The 17,530-nt window shown below is 36.7% G+C and overlaps 1 protein-coding gene across 1 annotated transcript in view; it reads right to left on the minus strand.

Annotated features, from left to right (window-relative positions):
• The window catches only part of CDS1 (CDP-diacylglycerol synthase 1), a 60,689-nt gene that overhangs the window by 9,996 nt on the left and 33,163 nt on the right, over positions 1–17,530 (minus strand). The window contains exons 6-10 of the mRNA XM_011232510.3: positions 7,484–7,542; positions 5,828–5,910; positions 4,427–4,514; positions 1,739–1,807; positions 837–989 (exon numbers count right to left, since the gene is read on the minus strand). Coding sequence (XP_011230812.2) covers positions 837–989; positions 1,739–1,807; positions 4,427–4,514; positions 5,828–5,910; positions 7,484–7,542 — 452 coding nt within the window. The remainder of the gene's footprint in view (positions 1–836; positions 990–1,738; positions 1,808–4,426; positions 4,515–5,827; positions 5,911–7,483; positions 7,543–17,530) is intronic.

The following is a 17,530-nucleotide window of genomic DNA, read 5'->3' on the forward strand; positions in this document are numbered from 1 at the left end:
AAAGATCATTCAGAGCACCAATCTTTGGACCTGTTCTCAAAGCAAAGGCCTTACTCCTAATCAAAGATTGGTAAGATCAAAAAGTTTTATAGCAGATAACAGATGGCTTGGGCATTGAAAAAAATTCTTGGATTTGATGTATTGCACACTCAGAGAGAGAAATTGTTGGTTAACCTGTTCCTCAAAAATTACAGACTTTAGTTAAAAATAGTTGATACACACACACACACCTGTTCGATCCCTTATGTTAGCCAACCACCTCCCAGTCTTGATGGCATAGATCAGCAGGGTTCTAATGGACAGCATGTCAACATGCTTCAGTGTGAGACCTCAACAATGCCTTTGAATGGCAACAGTGTGCTTTTCAAAGGGAAACTGACACTTTAGAAGGAGCAGCTTTCTGTACTATTAAAGGTCCCCCTAAAAATCAAGGATTCTTTGAGCTGTTGATTTAATTAAGCTTTAAATTGAGTCAGTGCCTACCAGTTACAAGTGAAGTTCATTGTAACCCATTTGATTGGTAGAAATCTACGGAATACTGAAAAATGTTTTCAAAACAAATACAAGATAAATTACCATCAGTGATCATCCAAAACACTAGGTAGCTAAATTCCTAACAGACAACTCGTTTGTGATAGTAATATTCATTTTATGTTCAAGAAAGGGAAATCACAAAGGGACAGAAAATATTATTGAGGCTAAGCAGACAGTGATACCACTTCTGTATCAGAGAGTTAAAAATTCTGTAGAAATTGATTTCTTGTAAAAAGTTTAGTCCTACTTTTAAATGAACCTTAATCTTTGGGATACAGGATCCTTAACCATGTTTATCTTACCCGTCTCAACACTGTCTTTAAAAAGGGAGGAAGTGAATAACTCTGAAGCTTGAAAAGTTCGGAGGGTTCACATTCTGTAACAAAGGAGTTTACATCACTTCGGTATTCCACTGGGCAGACGAAGTATTGGTATTTGGATAACATGTAGGCAGCCTGAATAACAAAGCAAGAGTCCATGAAACATTGAATGGGGAAAAAATATATATATGTATATATATAAAAAATAAATATATACATATATATAAAATATCAATCTCTTTTCATTAGACTCTTCAAAAATTTAACATTTTTTGTATACTTATCTTTTATCCAGCCATTTTATTGTACCTTTGATTCTCACGAGACCGCTTTTAATAAAAACCTAAATTCCATAACTGTACACTAATTCTTAAAACATTATCTGTTCTGCATAGCTAAAAGTAAATGTCGATTATTGTTGACAAACTGTTTCCGCAGGTTGGGCTCACAACAGCACCTGCTAAGTCAATTAGCCAGTACGCATTAAGGAGGCAGAGTTCTTCAACATCATTTGCATTCTCTGCTTTACGCAAAGCCACTACTTGACCCCGGCACCTGTGTCCCCCTTAAGGCAGAAAAACTGTTAGAAACTACCAAGACACAACAGCACGGCAATGGGTCCCAAGCCTAGCTGTACATCAGAATCAGCTGGGGGAGTTCACTGATTTGGGCTAGGGCTGGGACACAGATTTTGTATAAGATCCCCAGGTAATCCAGATATGAGACCATGATCAGAGCTACTGGGGTACAGAATTGGTTCTGGTTAGTGGGTTTCAATAAACACATTACTAACATTTTGTGACTCAGTTTTTTAGGTTTACAACAGATTAACAAAACTTGCCATCATTTTTCAAAATATAAATAAAACTCCCAGCAAAACTCACAATGAATCCAAACACGACTGTGGAAAAGAAACCGCCAATGAATCCTTCCCAAGTCTTTTTAGGAGACAACTAAAAAAGTCCAGATAAATTAAAGAGTTACTACTGCACTCACAAAACACACAAATACATATGCAAACTCTCTTCAATGAATTCCCACAATACCTTGTATATCTCTCCTTATTTTTTTCTTATTGGAATGGCTCTGCAACCCTTTTTCCTTCATTCCATGATCCTGATTTATTTGTGCAAATTTCTCTAGTAATATCTAACATATTAGACCCTCAAACATTTGACATACTCTGAATATATCTGTTTCTGTATAACCTCAACTTACTTTTTCTCTCTCAAAGAATGATCAACTCTAGATTGAAATCATTGTCCCATGACTTTTATGCGTATACAAACCCCCACAATAGTGTAGTTCTTTCAGTAAGGATAAGATGTACTCATTCCAAGTACATTTGGTCTGTATTGACTTACTACTGACAAAAAAATAGAATGAGTATAACAAAACACGGACATTGCAGCACACCAGATTTTCGTACATTCCCAAAAATGCCATGCATACAACAGACCTCTTTCTGAAATGGCAAAACACTCCAGATACAGTATTTGCTCCACAAGTATTCACATATCCTTCTCCCTTTGGTCACAATCTATGTCTGTCTCCATGAAGAAAGGAACATGTTGTGCTTCTAAGAATAGATACTGTTTCAGATTCCGGCTATTGTTTCTCAGTCAATGGGGCATTCAGGCAGAGATATCTGGAGGAAAGTTTGGAAATCAGTGATGCAGGGGCAGGAGGAAAAGATTTGGGAATGGACAGCGCTAACTGCCTGAAGTGCCCTATAAGATAAGGACTGATATACGGGGGATTTGGTCATCAGGAGATCACTGATGACCTCCACAATGACCCTTTCAGTGGCTGGGTGTGGACAGAAGCCAAATAAATATCAGACAGAAGTTTATGCAGATAGAAATAGGTGACAGGCTAAATAAGCTACATGATCTCTTTATAGATATCTTGTCCTAATGATGTTCATAAAGCCCAAAGCCAAAAGTGTTGACAGAAACAGTTTCTTGACAAATCTGGTAACTATTCTGCCACAGAGAAGACACTGATATACACCATTTCCTAGGATAATTCAGTATTACTGTCGCGAAGTAGGAGTTGACTCCAATTCAAAAGCGCCTGTTGATTATTTTAAAGATAATTTATCAGGCACCTGGGTGGCTGTGTGTTGGGCATCTGGCACTTGATTTTGGCATAGGTAATGATCTCAGGCTCCTGGGCTTGAGCCCTGTGTCAGGCTCTGTGCTCAGCAGGGGAGTCCGCTTGGGGATTCTCTCTCTCCCTCCATCTGCCCCTCCCCCCAACTTGTGTTTTCTCTCTCTCTCAAATATATATAAATCTTTAAAAAAAATAAAGATAGCATCAAATTAAATTGATCTATATCAAACTGATTTAGGGGTTAACTTGTTTAATTACATATGGGTATATTTTACAACTAATCCAGCCTGGTAGATTCACTAGAAGTCTATGTTCAAAATCAGACAGTGACATTCTTCTACAACCGTAACAGCCTCTTTGAAGGCTTCCTAAGCCAAAAACTTCTCATCTGGTATAGAAGCCTTGAATATTCAATCACTTGCTCTTATGCTGAAACAGCCTTAGAAATGCTTATATATATGGCTTGCTTGCCAGTATCCCTACAGCTCAGCCTGGAGGGGAAGAATTTATGGAAGATTTTCCTGAAAGATAAGCAGTCCATGCTTTCCTCTGGAAACACTTATGCTACTCTTGTATCATTCTGATCAAATAGGTTTTGCACAACTGTCTCCATCCCTCCAAACTGCCTTCATATAGTAACATCAAAATAGCCAATTAACATATTTGTGGGAATATTATTAAAGATTTTGCCCAATATGTGAATGGAGTGAATTGAATCTAAAGCCCCAACATAAAAAGTTTTTTTTAAAAAAGTAATCAGTTCTAGTAAAAAATCTGTTTTTCCATGAAGAATTGGTTTCTTTCTTCCCCAAAATGAGAACTGTGTAACTTTTTTCCTTCTTTGCCTCCACTGACTGTAAGTAGAACCAAATCAAAGGCAAAATAACATGGTCTGCTCATATGTATTTTTCTTTCCCTTATCTTAACTTTACTTATTACTTGCATTACCACTATTTTATTGTAGGGCCTCAGGGTTTTTTTTGAAATGAGTTTGGGTGTAAAAGTTTTATGAATGGACATGAGTCTGTGAAGATGGTTAAGTGCACACTTTCAAAACATCTGGCAAAGGAGGTGATAGATGAAATGGCTTGGGGGAGAGCAGAGTCTAGGAAAGGCTCGTTTGTAGGGCTGCTAGAGAATGGAAGAAAGAAGACTTGCACTGTACCTAATGGAAAGAAAGCAGCGGAAAGATGAAATGAGCCTTCACAAGATAGAGGATAACAGATGGAGTCAGGTCCTTATTGAGGAGACAAGAGAATATCTCATGAAGAATCTAGATGGAATCCCTGGGAAATATGGCTCATTGCCCCTACACTGTGGCTGTTAAATACAGCTATGGGAAAATCAAAGCATCTCACAGATAAACATGTGCAACAGCACCAAATTGTTGGAAATTTTCTCCAGTGGCTCATCTTTAAGGTTATGGTAATGGCTTGCTTGAGATGTTGTTCCATTACCTTAATTAATGGAGTCCTCCCAAAAAAAAATCCAAAAAGGTAAGCAGTTATGTCATTGCAGATAACACTTGATATTGGAACAAGGAACCTTAAAGAAATCAGAAAAAAAGTCCTTATGATTAAGTGGCAAACATTCATACAGGTTATGACTCATAATGAACCAATGCAATAACCCTTTGGATTAAATTGCAGCCTCATCCAGAACATAACATTTGCCAAAACATTAGTAGAAATGATAAATATCAAGTAAATTTGCCCAGATCTGCTTAATGCAATTCAGCAGAACAAAACCTATAAATAAACCAACATACCAGGAGAATATTGCTAAGGAAAATATTAAATAATTAATTTTAATATTAAGCAATCCATTTCTATAGCTATGGACTTTCAAATTTCAGTTTTATGAGGAACAAGTTATAACAGCACAAGGAATTTTAATAAGCAGTCTTTCAAAATGGAATTGAGTCATTTGTTTAGACAATATAATCTCATAAATTTATACCAAGCTCTTAATACAAATTCTTTTCAGGAATAACTATCAATTTTATTTCTACCTTAGCCTATAGTTACATTAAACCCTACTAATTGTACAGAACCTACTAATTTCAGTAACTGTCCCCTATCAATTAAAAGTTTGCATATGGAAGACAATCTTAAAATGATTCTGTTTTACACACACACACACACAACTTCTTATTAAAACAAAACAAAACAAAACATGAAGCTGTGAAGGGTTTTGACAAAACCTACCAACTATAAAAGATTTTAATTGATGGGTTAAAAGGAATGTGGGGATAATATGGTCAGATTTCTTAAATTGTTTTTCTCCACTCTGATTTTTAACAAATAATTTTTATAATTTTAAACTAATAAAAATGCTTTCTCAATCTTCAAGGCACTGCTAGACAATAAGGAATTCCACCTGAAATCTGGACACCCACTCCTGTATAGAGGCATAGCAGAACCTACCCAACTTTCACCCAGAGAAAATACACTGCCAGCACACAGTTTGCTAACAAGCAAACTTTCATGTTCTTTTGCATTTCACAAAAATAATATACTCTTTTTAAAGTCTACGTAAGTTTTGTAAAAAGCCACATTAAGGTGTAGTAACACCTGAAAATGTAGTTAATTTTTGGAGCTTTTATGAGGACTTCCTGCATTTTATTTGGAACCGGAAAAAGGGTTTTCAAGTTGTTTAACAAAGTGTTTGTCTTCATTTGTCAAATACTAAGCAAAACTCAGTAAGATATTTTAGTGAAATAGAGCAACAACAAAGTACATTTTAGTAGAAATCTATAAGACACTGTCTAGTGTGAAAGAGCTTTAAACTGTCCAATGTGAAAGAGCTTTAAAAAGGCTAGGACATAAATACAAAGCAGCATAACGCCGTCCCCTTACCATATCATGCCTTCAAACAGATTTTGGATGACAAGATGTGACTGAGTAACTGTTATCAGTAAAGTGACATGAGTCCATGCGAACTGTTAATAGCCCAACAACACAACAATTAGTGAACACAGCTGATCAGTGCAGCCCTGCAGCAATAGCAATTTTGAAACAAATTTCTAGCATGACTTTTGGTCAAATTTTGTAAGATAGGATGTACAAAATAAATGCGGTTAGTAAATTATAGTCATTTTGGGGCCTACTGGAACCTTAAAACCATGAAGACATTTAACAAAGTAATCTTAATTTATATACAGATGGAATGCTAACAATACTGAGAAAGACTACTGAATTTAAAAACATATACAAAATATACAATAACCTTGAATTACTAGTTTAAAATGATAATGAGAAAGTTTTGGTGTTGTTACAGCATTTAGAGAGGACTATTTTACTCTGGCTGCATTCTGCATTAAAAATGCTAAAAGCTATTCTTTCAGAGTTCATTATGGTAACTTTTTCCCATAAAGAGTTATTTCTACCTTCAAATAATTCAAACCAGCAGGGACCAGTTACCCTTGAACACCACTTTCCATACTTGAAAGTTGATCTTTACAGTACTGTTCAATGACAGTATTCAATTTCAGAATTTCAAACTTGTGTGTTTCATCAAGTCCATCTAGCCTGGGAGATGCCACTTTAGTAATTTTTTTAGCATCACCAGTATGAGTAGACTGTGAATGAGAGAAAAAAAAAAACCCAACTTTTCTATATATTTGTCTCATAATTTTGACTGGAATTTGTAAAATGTTCAAAATTCTTAAGATTTGGATTTGTTCATAATAAACCTATTTCCCATTTTGGCAAATAATATATTAGTTGTTCTGTTTTGTTTTTATCTGCATAAAGATCCAATTCTCTTTTATCTTGGTTGCTTCAAAATGCATAAATGATTTTTTTCCCCAATAGGTACCATTTATATTTTCATAGGAGATTCCATTATTTCTAACTTGTCTTGATGGTTTCCAGATTTTCATGGATAATTTTACTCTCCTCTCAGATCCCCCAAAATTAGAAATATAAGAAATACTATAATTTCCCAGTGATAAGGCTCAGCAGAATGTCTCAATGGAGAAAAGCAAAGCATAAAGAATAGGACATCTATCCAAATCCAAGACAAGCCTTACTAACACATGAATTCACAGATCTAAGTACTACATTTTCCATTTTACAGTCTTATAATATAGATACCTTTTAAGAAAATAAGAAAAGTTCATTAAACACAGTGATAAATTTCATAAAATACTAAACACAGTTCAATGATAAACTGCATTAAACACCTTAGGGCAAAAAGAATTATGCAATTAACTGTGTGACTGACCATAGCTACCAAGAAAATATATGTTCTGTTCTCTTTATGCGCAGGCTAAGGACAAATAAATAGTTAATTTCCATAAAAAAATATGGTAGACACTTTGAAACCAGTTAAAATTTTTAAATCTTCAAAAATTGTACAATTTAAACCTTTTGTATTTAATAGTCATCCAAAATTGAAATACCCCTCATATTTAGGGAAAACATCAACTAGCAGATTAGATCTCACTATAGAAAAAAAATAAAATAGAAGTAAGCACGTTTTTATTATATGTAGTTATGGTTAATACAGACCATATAAAACTGCAGACGATAATGTTTCTTCACCAAGCTCAGCACAAACATGCAGAAACCTGTTTAAGAACAAAAAACATGTGCTTGTTGTGCAAGTTGTTACAAAATACAAGATTCACTGAGCTCAAAAAAGCCAATTTTCTGTACCACTTCGAGGTATACTTCAGCATTTACCATAGGCCACCTCTCCTACTCATAATAAACATTTTAAATAAAAGTTTCTTGAGTGAAATAATCTTGTATTCTCCAAAATGCCTATTATATTCCATGGTATAAATTTAGTAAACATTCCCTGCATTAATTAAGTGAATTAGTCCCTTGCAAATACGTGCACATACAAAAACAGATCCTGAATTTCAGCTGGATGAAAGTTATTTGATAAGAGAGAAACAGAAAGTTACCTACAAGGGAAAATCTCTAAGACTATCAGCTGATTTTTCAGCAGGAACTTTGCAGGGCAGAATTGAGTGGCATGTGGCATGCCATATTCAAAGTGCTGAAAGGAAAAAACCTACAGCCAACAATACTCCACCTGGCAAGGTAATCATTTAAATTTGAAGGAAAGATAAGGAGTTTCTCAGACAAAAGAGAAAGGAGTCTTACAAGAAGAGTTAAAGGGACTTCTTTAAGTAGAAAAGAAATGGCCATAAGTAGACATAAGAAAATTATGAATAAAAAGATGTGGGGCACCTGTGTGGCTCAGTTAAGCCTCAGACTCTTGATTTTGGCTCAGGTCATGATCTCAGGGTTGTGAGATCAAACCCCACATCAGGCTCCACATAGAGTGTAGAGCCTAAGATTCTCTCTCTCCTTCTCCCTTTGCCCCTCCCCCTGCTAATGCCCCCCCTCTCTCAAAAAAGTCTTTTTTTTTTAAAGATTTTATGTATTTATTTGTTAGAGAGAGACAGAGAGAACACAAGCAGGGGAGCAGCAGGCAGACGGAGAAGCAGGCTCCCCCCTGAGCAAGCAGCCCAATGTGGGACTCGATCCCAGGACCTGGGATCGCGACCTGAGCCAAAGGCAGACACTCAATTGACTGAGCCACCCAGGTGTCCCACAAATAAGTCTTAAAAAAAGAAAAAGGATGTAGGGGTGCCTGGGTGGCTCAATCAGTTAAGCGTCTGCCTTTGGCTCAGGTCATGATCTCAGGGTTGTGGGATCAAGCTCTGCGTTGGGCTCCCTGCTCAGCGGGGAGTCTGCTTCTCCCTCTCCCCCTCCCCACCATTCATGCTTTCTCATGTACAAGCTCTCTCTCAAATAAATAAAATCTTAAAAAAAAAAAGATGTAAAATATGATCACATATACATAAAACATGGAGATGGGAGTAAAAAAGGGGGGAGAAAAAGGTATTTTTTTTCTTTTTCTGTTTTTTTTTTAAAATAAGAATGTGTTTGATCTTAAATGACTATTAAATTAATGTAGACTGCTATTTACTTAGGATGTCATATATGAATCTCATGGTAACCACAAACCTAAAACCTATAATAGATAAACAAAAAATAAAAAGACAGAACACCAAACATAAGACTATAGAAACTCATCAATCACAAAGAAAGAGAGTGAGAGAAGAAGGAACAGAGAAGAACTACAAAAACAACCAGGAAACAAATAACAAAACGGCAATATCTATCAATAATTACTTTAAGTGTAAATGGCCTAAATGCTCCAATCGAAAGATATATGATGGCAGAATGGATAAAGAAACAAGACCCATCTACGTGCTGCTTACAAGAGACTCACCTCAGATCTAAAGACACATAAAGACTGAAAGTAAAGAGATGACAATGCATTTACCACGGAAATGGAAGTAGGGGGAAAAAAGCTGAGTAGCAATACTTTAAAAGTAGACTTTAGAATAAAGACTGTAAGGAGAGACAAAGAAGGGCTTTACATAATGATAAAGGGGTCAATCCAACAAGAAGATATAACAATTGTAAACAACTATCCACTCAACACTGGAGCACCTAAATGCCGAAAGCAAATATTAATGGGCATAGAGAAACTGACGGTAATACAATAATATTAAGAGGACTTTAACATACCACTTTCATCAATGGATAGATCATCCAGGCAGAAAATCAGCAAAAGAAAGAGTGTCTTTGAATGACACATGGGACCAGATGGACATAACAGATACAAACAGAACACTCCATCTAAAAACAGCAGAATAGGGGTGCCTGGCTGGCTCAGTTGGCAGAGCATGTGACTCTTGATCTCAGGGTTGTGAGTTCAAGCCCCACATTGGGTGTAGAGATAAGAAATAAATAAACTTTTAAAAATAAATAAATAATAAAAAAAAATAAAACAACAGAATACACATTCAAGTGCACATGGAACACGCTACAGAACAGATGACATATTAGGCCACAAAACAAGCCTCAATAAATTTAAGAAGACTGAAATCATACCATATATCTTTTCCAATCACAATGGTATGAAAGCAGAAATAAATCAGAAGGAAAAAAATGGAAACACAAACACATGGAGGCTAAACAATATGATCCTAACAATTAATGGGCCAAAATAAATGAAAGAAGAAATAAAAAAAAATACATTGAGACAAATGAAAATGAAAACACAATGATCTAAAATCTTGGGAACATAGTGAAAGCAGTGATAGAGGCCCCCCTCAAGAAAGAAGAGCTCAAATAAAAAACCTAACCTTACACCTCAAGGAACTAGAAAAAGAACAAGCAAAACCCAAGGTCAGTAGAAAAAAAGGAAATAATAAAGCTCAGAGCAGAAATAAATGAAATAGAAATGAAAAAACAGTAGGAAAAAAAAAATCAATGAAACCAAGAGCTGGTTCTTTGAAAAGATAAACAAAATTGATAAACCCTTAGCCAGACTCATTAAGAAAAGACCCAAATAAGATCAGAAATAAGAGAGCAGTAATAACTAAAACCACACAAATACAAAAGATTATAAAAAACTACTATAAAAAATTATATGCCAACAAATTGAAAAATCTAGAAGAAATGGATAAATGTCTAAAAATGTAATCTTCTATAATTAAATCCGGAAGAAATAGAAAATCTGAAGAAACTGACTACACGTAAAGAAACTGAATCACTAATCAAAAACCACCAAAAAATTAAAGTCCTGGACTAGATGGATTCAGAGGTCAATTCTACCAAACATTTAGAAAATAATTAACATTTATTCTCCTTAAAATAGAAGGAAAACTTCTAAATATATTCTACAAAGCCAGCATTACCCTGATACTAAAACCAGACAAAGATAACCAAAACCAAACCAAAACAAAACAAAACAAAAAACAACAAAAAAACCCCCAAAAAAACCACAGGCCAATATTCCTGAACACAGATGTAAAAATCCTCAGCAAAATATTAGCAAACCATATACAACCATACACTAAAAAGATCATTCACCAGGCTCAAGTGGGATTTATTCCGGAAATGCAAGCATGATTCAATATCAACAAATCAACCAATGTGATACACCATCATCAACAAAATGAAGTATAAAAATCATATGATCATCTCAATAGTTGCAAAGCATTTGACAAAAGGCAACATCATTCATGATTAAAAAAAAAACCTCTCAACAAAGTGAGGTTAGAGTATGTATTTATACACATACACTCACACACACACACACACACACACACACACACACACAAACCACAGCTAATATCATACTCGATGAAAAACTGAGAGCTTTTCCTCTAAGATTAAGAACAAGACAAGGATGTCCACTCTCCTCACTTTTACTCAACATAGTACTGGAAGTCTAAGCCACAGCAATCAGACAAGAAAAATAAAAGACATCCATATTGGTAAAAGTTAAAACTGATGAGGACATGACACATAGAAAATTCTAAAGACTCCACCAAATAACTATTAGATGTAATAAATTAATTCAGTAAAGTTACAGGATATAAAATTAATACCTAGAAATCAGTAGTGTTTCTACACACTAATAATGAGGTAGCAGAAAGAGAAATTAAGAAACCAACACCATTTACAATTGCACCAGAAAGAATAATACCTAGGAATAAACTTAACAAAAGAGGTGAAAGACCTGGACTCTGAAAATGAAAAAACATTAATGAAAAAAGACTGAAGATGACACAAACAAATGGAAAGATATTCCATGCTCACGGATCATGATAGTGTTGTTAAACTGTTCATATTACCCAAAGCAATCTACAGATTCAATGCAATTCCTATCAAATACCCACAAGATTTTTCACAGAACTAGAACAAATAATTTGTATGGAACCTCAAAAGATCCCAAATAGCCAAAGCAATCTTGGGGGGCAGGGAGGAAGCTGAAGATATCAGGTTCCTGGGTTTCAAGATATACCACAAAACTGTAGTAATCAAAACAGTATGGTACAAACACAAAAACAGACACATAGATCAATGGAACAGAATAGAGACCCCATAAATAAACCCATGATTATATGGTCAATTAATATATGACAAAGGAGGCAAGAATATAAAATGAGAAAGACAGTCTCTTCAATAAATGGTGCTAGAAAAACTGGACAGCTACAGACAAAAGAAACTAGACCACTTCTTAACACCATACACAAAAGTAAACTCAAAATGGATTTAAGACCTAAATGTGAGACCCGAAACCATAAAAATCTTAGAAGAGAGCACAGGCAGTAATTTTTCTGATATCAGCCACATCAACATTTTTCTAGATGTGTCTCCTAAGGCAAGGGAAACAAAAGCTAAAATAAACTATTGGGAATACCTCAAAATTAAAAGCTTTTGTACAGCAAAGGAAACCATCAACAAAACAAAACAAAAGGCAACTGACTAAATGGGAGAAGATATTTGTAAATGATATATCCAATAAGGGATGAATATCCAAAATACATAAAGAACTTCATCTCAACACCAAAAAAGCAAACAATCTAGTTTAAAAATGGACAGAGGACCTGAATACACATTTTTCCAAAGAAGACATACAGTCTGTAAATATGAAAAGATGCTCAACATCACTAATCATCAGGGAAATGCAGGAAACAGTTGACAAAACCAAAAGACAACTGACAGAATGGGAGAAGATATTTACAAATGTCTTAGCAGATAAAGGGCTAGTACCCAAAATCTGTAAAAAACTTAGTCAATGCCTAAAGAATAACCCAATCAAGAAATGGGCAGAAGACATGAACAGACATTTCGCCAAAGAAAACATCCAAACGGTCAACAGACACATGAAAAAATGTTCAATATCACTAGCCATCAGGGAAATACAATTCAAAACCACAATGAGATACCACCTCACATCAGTCAGAATGGCTAAAATTAACAAGACAGGGAACAACAGATGTTGGCAAGAATGCAGAGAAAGGGGGACCCTCCTACACTGTTGGTGGGAATGCAAGCTGGTGCAGCCATTCTGGAAAACAATATGGAGATTCCTCAAAAAGTTGAAAACAGAGCTACCCTACAGCAACTGCCCTACTGGGTATATACCCCAAAGATACAGACATAGTGAAAAGGGCACATGTACCCCAATGTTCATAGCAGCAATGTACACAATAACCAAATTATGGAAGGAGCTGAGATGCCCTTCAACAGATGAATGGATAAAGAAGATGTGGTCCATATATACAATGGAATATTACTCAGCCATCAGAAAGGATGAATACCCACCATTTGCATCCACATGGATGGAACTGGAGGGAGTATTATGCTAAGTGAAATAAGTCAAGCAGAGAAAGACAATTATCATATGGTTTCACTCATATGTGGAACATAAGGAATAGCGCAGAGGACCACAGGGGAAGGGAGGGAAAACTGAATGGGAAGAAATCAGAGAAGGAGACAAACCATGAGAGACTCTAGACTCCGGGAACCAAACTGAGGGTTACAGAAGGGAGGTGGTTGGGGGGGATGGGGTAGCCAGGTGATGGTTATTAAGGAGGGCACGTGTGGTGATGAGCACTGGGTGTTACACGCAACTGATGAATCATTGAACACTACATCAAAAACTAATGATGTACTATATGCTGGCTAACTGAACATAATAATAAAATTTTTTTAAATAATAAAGTGTAGAACAACACTGGCATAGTGCACAGATTCTAATAGTCTTCACTCCAAAACTAAGTGGTTCTGGAGGTACAGTCCTCTGTGAACAGTTATTTGTAACATCTTTCTAAAGATTTCATCAATATCCTTTGAGATAATGCCCAGGACGTTTGGGGAAAAAATTCTTAATTACGCATTAATTTTAGCTAAATTTAATTTTATATATCCACTGATTTTCTCAAATTCAAAGTATTCAAGTCATACCTTCTCCTTAATGGTTTTATTTTTTATTTTTTCTAAGGATTTTATTTATTTGTCAGAGAGCACAAGCAGGGGCAGGGGCAGGCAGAGGGAGAGGGAGAAGCAGGCTCCCCGCTGAACAAGAGCCCAGTGTGGGACTTGATCCCAGCACCCTGAGATCATGACCTTAGCCAAAGGCAGATGCTTAACCGACTGAGCCACCCAGGTGTCCCACCTTAAGGGTTTTTAACAAAAATCAAAATAGCCATGCATACACACTAACATGCATATCACTGGTCAGCTAAAGAGATGTTAAGCTGATCATATTAAGAGTCACACATCTTAAGCTTATTCACTCAACACTACTCATTTGTAATTACATGGCTGCTCTGCTCTTTTAAAAATGTATCTAGACTCTAGAGAAAATGTTTGCCTTATTATTTTCAGTCTCATTGATTTTCTCTTCGCTATCAGGCAATTCATTTTACAACAAAATTATCTAAATGTCAGAATGACTTCCTGGGTCTTTGTCAGTGAGTCGTTCTGTATGATATTAGACAAGTCATTTAGTCTCATGGGCCATGGTGAGGGGGTCAGACCTGGAGATAACCTACATTCTATTTTAATAAAATTCTGTATCAATGAAATAGCTTGGGCTGTCTCTGCTGTTTAAATCTGCTAAGACCTACACCTTCCAAAAGTCACTTGACCACTGCAGAACTAAAATTCTGACAGGACTCTTGAATATTGTCTTACAAAACAATTCCAAAGATTTTCACAGCGTAATTTGAGAGAAAGGTATACGTATGTCAACACAGCACACTTTGTCCTCACTCCTGTTTTAAAGTCAAATTCCACCTGCTAGACTAAGCCCATGAATGTTGTTAACCACTTCAGGAATCACCAGTTAGGCCTCAAGACTCAGCAAACAAAACACTGATGCTGAAAAAAGTATCTCTGAGAAGCACTGTGTGTGAATGTGTGTGTTCTCAGCCTCTCAACCATTCATCTGACAAATACGTACTGGGAACCTAAATGCCAGGCCTGGCATGAGGCACTGGGTATTAAAAAAATAAAAGACACGACAAAGGTTGTTTATGGTCTCACAGGACCACATTTAGGCCACATGTAAAATGATAACAGATACAAAATACTATGCATGATTTCTATTAGATGCTCCATCATTTAACCCAGTAGCTCCTAGGAAGCTTGCATCAGGAAACTACGTTCACAGGACTCTAAACGTGCCAATAGCCTGGTGTGATACTGTACTGTGGTTCTGCAAAATATCACCATTGCTGGAAACTGGGCAAGTGCATAAGAGATACCTTTGGCAGTTCCTACAACTACATGTAAATACATGATTATCTCAACAAAAAGTACCTTTTAAGCCAATAATGTGGGACACAAAAGCAATTTTTCATAGACTGTCATAAAGAGCAGCTGGTTTCTAAGATCAACCCACAATATCTTTATTTTTTAATGTATAACCCACCCTCTTAGTATTAAATACAAACCTCAGTGGCTCAGGCCCTCCTCGTATTTAGCATAAGCTACGGCAGCAGCTTCCTGTCTGCTCATCTCCCAACTCATCCTTCACTTCACTACAGATCTAGTCATACCATCTCTTTATTTTTTCACTTTCTCCAGAGAGTGTTTTATTTTTTATTTTTTTTAATGATTTTTTATTATATTATGTTAGTCACCATACAGTACATCCCCAGCTTCCGATGTAAAGCTCAATGATGCATTAGTTGCGTATAACACCCAGTGCACCATGCAATACGTGCGCTCCTTACTACCCACCACCGGTCTATCCCATTCCCCCACCCCCCTCCCCTCTGAGGCCCCCAGTTTGTTTCTCATAGTCCATAGTCTCTCATGTTTCATTCCCCCTTCTGATTACCCCCCCTTTCTTTATCCCTTACTTCCCCTACCGATCTTCCTAGTTCTTATGTTCCATAGATGAGAGAAATCATATGATAGTTGTCTTTCTCTGCTTGACTTATTTCACTTAGCGTTATCTCCTCCAGTGCCGTCCATGTTGCAGCAAATGTTGAGAATTCGTTCTTTCTGATAGCTGAGTAACATTCCATTGTATATATGGACCACAGCTTCTTAATCCAGTCATCTGTTGAAGGGCATCTCGGCTCCTTCCACGATTTAGCTATTTAGTCATACCATCTCTTAACTTAAAATCCCCCCATGGTTTCTTAGGGATAAAATCCAAACCCTTCCCATGACACGTAAGGCTTCTCAAGATGTGCTCCTGCCCCCCTTTCCAAGCTTTAATGCGTGCTCCTGGCCCTGAACATGCAATCCTCTCTCATTTCCAAGGCTTGCACAGCTGCTTCCTCTGTGTGGAATGCCCCTTCCCACTATCCACCTAGCAAATCCTGCTTGTTCTTAACTTTTCTGACACCTACCACCCCTTTCCAAGGCCTTCTATGGTCTCCAACAGAGCAGAGTCCTCCTTACTATGCATATACTTACAGGTCCTTGTTCACATTTCAGCAGTGCACGAGGGAACTCATGTCCCACCAGTTCCAAGACCCCGGAAGGCATGCTATCACCCTTGTTTCCCTCTCTGTCCTCAACACCATTCATGGTACCTAGCATTTGGAAAGCACTCATATGTTTGCTTAAAAATAACATGGGGATGACTGGGAATGAGCATTTATGATTCCAATAGCCTAAAATACCAAGTGGTAAGCTATTTCTATGGCAGAAATTAGTCAGAAAAAAAAAAGAAGAAATATTGATTTTACTTTGGAAAAACAGAGTCAGAAAGTTTAGTGTATGAAGCAAACAATTCCTAAAAATTAGGGCATATATCACATGTAAAATAAAACAAAGAAAATAAATTCCATTGTCTACCCACTCAATGGGGAAGTTATTCTCAAATATTCGTTGCAGCAAATCCCAAAGGGAAGGTAAGAAAAGGAAATAGCAGTCACCTTATTTTCTCACATTCTACCTCCAGTATTGCTATACTCAAATCAATAAAGATGTAACTGCAGCTATGAAAAAATGAGATTTAGATGTGCTGATATAAAACCATCCATAAACGGCATTAAGTGGGAAAAAAACAGATACAGAATAGTCCGTTCTCATTTGTATATTTAAAAAAATGAGGGTGGAGAGGATATAAATATATAATCTTGAATACTCAGAAACTTTCTGCAATAGTAGTGGCCAGGCCCTGGAGATTACAAATAAGGCTCTGAGGCAGGTGGGGGATTTCAATGAATGCTCCATTTTAGCCCAAATTTCTATTATGGGCATGTATTAGATGTTTGTTTTTAAAATCTAGTTAAAACAAAAAAAAAAAACACAACCCACCTAAGGACTCTTGAAGCACTTGGCTTTTGGCACACTTCTGTTCAGAACCAGCCCTGGTGCCCTAAGACATCCAAGCCCCAAGGAGGGGCCAGACGTGCTGTTCGAGCCAGCAGCCAGCACGGGCTGCGGCCATGAGCGAGCCACCTCAGACAGCCCACTCAGGGCCTGAATGACGAGCACTACCTCCGTCTGACCGCAGTCGCAGTCGTTAGAGAGGCACTAAGTCTGAGCTGCCCGGTGAAGCCACGCCAATCCATGGGATCAGGAGAGAAACAGAATACACTGTTTTAAGCCAGGGAAAAAATAGCGAAACTAGCTAAGGATTTCTGCCTTCAAATGCAGGTTGATCACATGCATTTATTCTATTCAATCCTGGCAGTCCACTAAATTAACATTAAATGAAATTAAGGGGATGCCTGGCTGGCTCAGTCGGTAGTGCATGTGAATCTT

The sequence above is a fragment of the Ailuropoda melanoleuca genome, chromosome 11 (genome assembly GCF_002007445.2).
Source record: "Ailuropoda melanoleuca isolate Jingjing chromosome 11, ASM200744v2, whole genome shotgun sequence".
Lineage (NCBI taxonomy): Eukaryota > Metazoa > Chordata > Mammalia > Carnivora > Ursidae > Ailuropoda > Ailuropoda melanoleuca.